At 28.0% G+C, this 6,824-nt stretch overlaps 1 protein-coding gene across 1 annotated transcript in view; it reads left to right on the top strand.

Moving 5' to 3' along the window:
- Positions 1-5,836: 5,836 nt before the first annotated feature.
- The window catches only part of LOC107060749 (uncharacterized), a 2,777-nt gene continuing 1,789 nt past the window's right edge, over positions 5,837-6,824 (top strand). Inside the window, exon 1 of the mRNA XM_015308979.1 lies at positions 5,837-5,845. Coding sequence (XP_015164465.1) covers positions 5,837-5,845 — 9 coding nt within the window. The remainder of the gene's footprint in view (positions 5,846-6,824) is intronic.

Genomic DNA, 6,824 nt, shown 5'->3' with positions numbered 1-6,824 from the left:
TTATATTTGCACTAGTAAATTTATTTAATTAAATTAGCTTACAAATTATTTAGAGAGAGTTGTTTGTTACTAAATAAATCCAATACAATTATGAAATGTTAGTTATTTAACATTTACTGATTAAAAGGCAAATATATCACTACATGACATTTGCGATCTTAATTGAATGTATTATATATATATATATATTTGTGTGGTTTTCTAATTATTTGTATTTTGATTTTTTTTAAAAAATTACATACATATTTAAACTATAACTTGCAATTTTTATGTGTAAATGTAAATGGTTTATTCAATTTTACCATTTGTTGACCGTCTTTTCGATTTTAAAAGTAGATTGTTTATCTTTTTAAAATTGAAAATTGACATTTTGTGAGTGATCAATTTATTAAGATGACAGTTATATCCTCACATAATTCAAGTGAAAAAATAGCAAATATGACAACAAAATTGTTCTTCTCATAGCTAATTAGAAGGCCATAAAAAAAAAATATTATCCGGTAATTATCTACCTTAACCCTGTTGACACCCAAGTTTGGACCTCCACAATATTAATTAATCACCGAGCTTCTTCAATTTGGAACGATTTGAAATAACTAATTTTATAAAATTCACTAAAGTTTTCAAGTTATTTTAAGTAGTTTTGTTACGTCTTCTAAATTTTGAATAATATATATGCTTTATATAATTAGTATATTTTATGAATATTTGAAAATCGTCTCAAAAATATTTTTGTTTTAATTAAATATTTGGTTAATTAGTTTAGTTATACAATAGTTTATATTTTTAATTATTTAGTTTATATTTGAGTTGATTATTTTATTTCGTTAAGATTAAGAAGCTCATTAATTAATTTTATTAATTCGTCATATTTAATTATTAGTTGAATTTACTAATTTAATCAATTCGACTAAGTTCTTAATTTGATTGGCTACAATTGAAATTCATTTGGCCATTTTTTTTATTTTTTAATTGCAATTTAAGCCTCATTTTGCCAACTTCCATAGTCCACTTTCTTCCAATTTTAAGACCAAATCTTGGCCCAACATTCCCAACTTTCAGCCCACTTCTTTTATACAATTCTCAGCCCAATTCAACTCCAATAGAAACCCATTCCTACAGCAGTACCAAAACAGACCCATATGACCCCTGTACGTTTTTCTTCTTCTTTCTCCAGCAAAAAATCAAAACCCAGAACCTCCAGCAATCCAGCAGCAATCAGTCGCATCAGTCCGGCAAATCTGGAGAAAAGTCGTCCTCCTCGCCTGCAATCCAACCACTCTCACGTCTCTTTTCCCCTTTTCTAAGGGATTTTCAAATCCCTTCCACTGTCGTCTTGAAAAGGGAAAGGAATTCAAATTTCAAAATTCAAAATTATACCCGTTTCCCCCTAATTTCCATCTATATATTCATCTCTTTATGCATATTGCAAGGAGGAAGAAAAATAGAGTTGGAAGAGGTGGGGAAAAAAAAAAGTCTTTGAAACTAAGAAAATTCATCTAAAAAATAAGAGATAGTTTGGCCGATCCAGTACTTCTCAGGCGTGTTGGTGGAATCCTCTCGTAGCTAGCTCGTTCTCGTCTCAGGACGCTGCCCGAAAAAAGGTGGTTTCTTCTCCTTTCCTTCTTGTTATTTACTCGATTTATTTTGTTGTTATTTACTTGATTTATTTTGTTTTAACTTAGAATTATGTGTAAAAGTATATACTTAGTAGTCACTAATGGAGTTCTATTAGCTCCTCTTTATGCATATTGCAATGAGATTTAAATATTCAGCTCATTCCCTCACCTGTTGGTACGATAGCATTTGGTTGGTTAGGCTTCAACATTTGCCGCGTATGTTTTATGCCTTAATGTATGGCCATTTGTTCTATTAAATAGTTTTCACGCTTTTTTTTTATGCTTGTGTTATAGAAAGAAAAATATTTTTCCTTATTCCTTTCAACAAATGAAAAAATAAATAAATAAAGAAGAAATGGAGAGAATATATATATATGAATGTCTTGGCAGTAGTGTCTATCACTAAAGACAGTAATGATTTGGTTACTTCATCACATGAATTATCCTTTCAAGAAGGCATTTTGTTTAACTTAGATTTCAAACTACCATGTGATTTCATATTCTTTCAAGCTTCTTTAACGGGTACATGCATTGGATTGATATATATTATTATTTGGAGTCAAAACTTATGGTGCTTTTCCTTTGCATCAGTGAGCCCTTGGCCCCTTGCTGAACCATGTCCGGGAACCTTAAATAAATTTAGTTATCTTGGATGGCTCATTTGTGGAGATTTTATCCGTTTTAACTAAGATGAGTTATCTCATGTTTATCCGATTTTAGATATTCTGATCTATTACTTTATGACTCTTTGGTTGATTAGAATGTTTATCTTAGCATGTCACTACTCCCTTTGTTCACTAACAGTGGCTTAATCCATATCCTAATCTTTAGTCTTATTTGTCACTAAGAGTTGTTATTTCACAAATACAAGTGCTAATCTTTTATTTTTGTTATCTTTGCATGTGATACCAATCCGAGTTCACTTTGGACTCCACTCTCGCATATCCTTGAGTCGTTTCGAGTCATCCTCATATTTGCGGTGAAAGGGAAGCTGAAACAGGCCCCGGAAAGTAAAAAATGGGCTGTATACATGTTGTATACAGCGGTATACGCTAATATGTAGGCCCAAAACGCAAAAACAGAGGGCTGAGGCGAAATGCAGGTGTTCAGAAGCAAGAGATACATCAAAAGAGCTGATATATATGCTCATATACACTGATATACCTTTTAGTCAAGTCGCAAGTCAACCGCATGTTAGCGGACACTTCGAATGCTTAAACCCCTTCTCGAAGTGTAAATTGAACCCCGAACCCTCTTTTGATATTTTCAAATGATTTTTTCTGTTTAAATCTTTGAAAATTATAAGTTTTCTTAATTTCTTTAAAAAATTAAGTGGCGACTCTTTTCTAAGTATTTTTCTTAAATTGTTTTATACTTAGAACATTTCAAAAATGTGATTTTTCTAAAGGTAAGAAAATTACGGCACAACAAACCCAATTACATAATAATTCAAAAAGGTATAATTGGAAAGAATATTTTTAAAGAGTTTCAATCCAAACACAAGATGAGGTGGGAAACAATGAACCAAACACTTGATAAAAATAAACTCTGCATTACTAATACATGCACTATTAATCCCTGCATTACTAATCCCCGTGCTATTAAGTTTTGTACCAAACGACCCCTTATAGTATATGATAATCGGGCTCCTCATAAGTCCTTAGACATTTTATTATAATATTTGACTTGTAAATGTTAAGTATTTATAGGATAAATGTTGCACTAGAAAGTATAAATGATGGTGGATATAGGAGCAATTTTTACCAATTAGTGTTAAACAAATAATTGTTAGAGTAAGAGTGTTTTTTTGAAAATTAAATTAGTTATCTAATTTTATATGGATCATTGATATGCTTCAATGACCAGTATCACTATTTATCTATTTTTCAGAATTTTCAATTTTTACTTTCATTTTCTGTTCAAAAATATGTTTAAAAAATTATTCAAAAATATGAGCCTTCATAACATTTATTTCTTCCAAAAGTAATGATACAATGACTATAAATGTACAATAACTAAAAAGAAAACGTTAATTTTGGTTAGTTTAATTTGATTAAGTTACTGCTAAATCGACAGTAACTAACCAAAAAATAATGTTAATTTGAGTATAGCATTAACTTAAAACGGAACGTGAATTTTACTTAATTTAATTAAATTAAATTACTACTAAAATTGGAGGTAACTAAAATTAACCAAAAAGGAACATTTATTTGATTAGTTGTAAGTTTTCTTATACCAAAATAACTAATGACTAAAAATTAGCACTAATTAAGAGATTTTAATTTTTCTGTATTGTGAAATTAATGATTAGCTGTAACTTGTAAGTTTTCTTCCTTTTCGGTTTTTCCACCAACAGTTTCTTCATTTTCAATTATATTAATTAGTATGTATTAATTTTTGAGTAATTATATTTTAATTAATTTTGTGTCTTTTCATATTTTATATTTTTGTACTATATATAGATTGGAAGTGTATTTTTTTTCTTCATGTAGTAGCTTGCTTACTATATTTGTTTTTAACTAGATTGTTAGTCTAACATATTTTTCCTTTTTTTTCCAGAGTTGATCATTATAATAGACATGATTTGATGATAAGGAATAAGATTTGAAGAATGTGGAATGCGATTTATTTCAAGACAAAAGGTGAATTGATTTATAATTTTTCACTCTTCACATATGAAACCCAGACGACACTAATTAAATTCTCTTTGGTATGTCCAATCTCTTATTTAACTTCTTGATCACCTTAATTCTCATAATGTATTGTGAAATTATGTATGTTGAAGTTATTATATATTTTTTTTATAGAATGTGTTTGGCAAGTGGACTAACTAATGTGGAATACAAAGTCATCCATGAGACAAAGAACAAATTGAGATGATTGATGAGAAAATTTGTGGGAGAATACTAGGGATTCACGTACAAGTAGGAGATGAGAATTTATCTTGATAGTAATCATAAATTTTCACAATATTTTGTTACATTAGATGTTTGTATGACAATTACAGGATCCTCTTAATTGGTGAAGTTATTCCTAAATTAGATGATCAGTCATTCTCTCTATTGTCACCATATAAGTGTGCTAAATAAGTCTAGAAAGCATAATTATGCAAGTTTCTCATAGAGATGCCATGAGTAAGTATCATTGTTTAGACAACTACATTATTGTACGTTCATCAATTTTTTGAAGAAAAAAATTTGTGCTCTTTTCAATATATTGTCTCAAAGACTATATCAAATATGCATAATAATGTCATATGTACTTCACTTTGTTAAAAAATATGTTGTGTGTTTTTATGATTTTAGTTTTATTAGGTTTTATTTCATTTTTCTTTTAATTGAAAAGCAAATTTATTTATTTTTAAATGTGGTTCATCTAACACCAATAAAAATATTATTTTTGTGTTTTAATCAATATGACAAAATTAAAATTTATTTTCGCTATATGAAATTATAAAAATATTATTTTCAGTCAAATTCACTAGTGAACTTAATACTTTTAGATCTCTTTATTATTAATTAAAGATGCAATATACTAGTTCATGAGATAATTATGAACTAATTATAAATGCATGTATAGTCATTCAACAAATCTTCCAAATATTTCATATTATCCATGTAAAACACAAATAATCTGGCATATAATAAAATATCTAATCTTTCATTGAGATAATTTTTAATTTCATTTGGAAATACGAAATATAATATTGTACATGTTCCACACCAATAATTATATTAAGTCTAAATATGTAATGTCTATTTAATTGTAATCTAGACACAAATTTCTTTATATAAGCAGAGAACATATTTAACTAAAAAGGAATAAGAAAAGAATACATTATAAAATAACATTTACTTAACTAATACAAAAATCACTTACAAATGGTCATCATTATAAGAACTTTACATAAAATAGTACAAATAATTCATTATTTTGTTGTAAGTCATACAACATGAATAAAGAAAGTATTATTTTCTTCCAAACCTTCTTTACAATCAATCAATCAATCATAACGTCTTTGACCCAAATACAACAATAATGTTATTGCCCTTAACAATTCTACAAAGATTGATGACAACTTTTCTTCTTGCGGTCTATGACTATGACCAGAAAGAAAAATCAAAAAAGAAGAAAGAAATGATATACCAAAGATGAGAAAATGGATCTTAATTTATAAAGAGAATTGACATTAACATACTTTAGTAAGAAGATCAGATATGAGATTTGTAAATTCATTTCCCTTTCTAGGTGACTTTAAATAGGAAAACTTTAGGTGGGGGGAGATGAAAGGAAAAACAATAAAAGAGGCACATCAATTTCCTACTTAATTATGTAACATTTGATCTTCACCTGTAATTCATTGAACAATATAGTTATGAATCTTTTTGTCTTCTTGATAATAATTACTTATAACAATTTAATATTAATTCACCATACAACATAAATAAATTGTAACCGAAAGAATTTGATATTGGCTTAATGTGTAACTCTCCCTTGTAGTAACTAAAATTTACTATTTAATAATTAATTAGCAATTTATTAGATGATTAATAGTATTTGTATGTGCTATAGCGACAAAATGATAATCTAACTTTTGCCTAACATTCTTCCCACTTTTAGTATAATATGATGATATGATTATCATTAACTTTGAATTTGCTAACCACCTTAATATTAGGATTACCTCAATTCAAGTATTGGCTGCAGTTGTCAATAGATCCGTCCAAAGGTGTAGCATAGTGATCAATAAAGTGAGGGAACGTCATGGGAGACCAAAACTCTAGATAGTCAAAAAAATGTTAAGTGGTTTCTTCCCATTTCTAAGTCTGTGCGGACGAAGTTACTATAAGTACTTATCAATTTTACTATCAAATGCCATTAATATGCTTTCCTGACAATTCAACTTAATCCTCAATTTTATTTCAATGAATTGACATACTAGCTTTATTAAACATAACCTTTATAATTCATAATCACTATTTGAACAAGATAAGAGCAAGTTATTTATATACATGTCATGTTCTGAATTAATTGATCCATTCAACAAAGGTTCAGATGATTTTAGCACAACAATTAACATTAAATTGACTTTGAATTGCTTACATATCTAAATACACGATTAAGAAATACATAAATCTCCAAATGTCTAATTAAATAAACTACAACTCAATTAGGTATGATTTTAGCACAACAATTATATACATT

The sequence above is a fragment of the Solanum tuberosum genome, unplaced genomic scaffold (assembly GCF_000226075.1).
Source record: "Solanum tuberosum cultivar DM 1-3 516 R44 unplaced genomic scaffold, SolTub_3.0 scf00095, whole genome shotgun sequence".
Taxonomy (NCBI): domain Eukaryota; kingdom Viridiplantae; phylum Streptophyta; class Magnoliopsida; order Solanales; family Solanaceae; genus Solanum; species Solanum tuberosum.
Note: the sequence above shows the minus strand (reverse complement) of the source record. Positions and strands in the feature narration are given on the sequence as shown.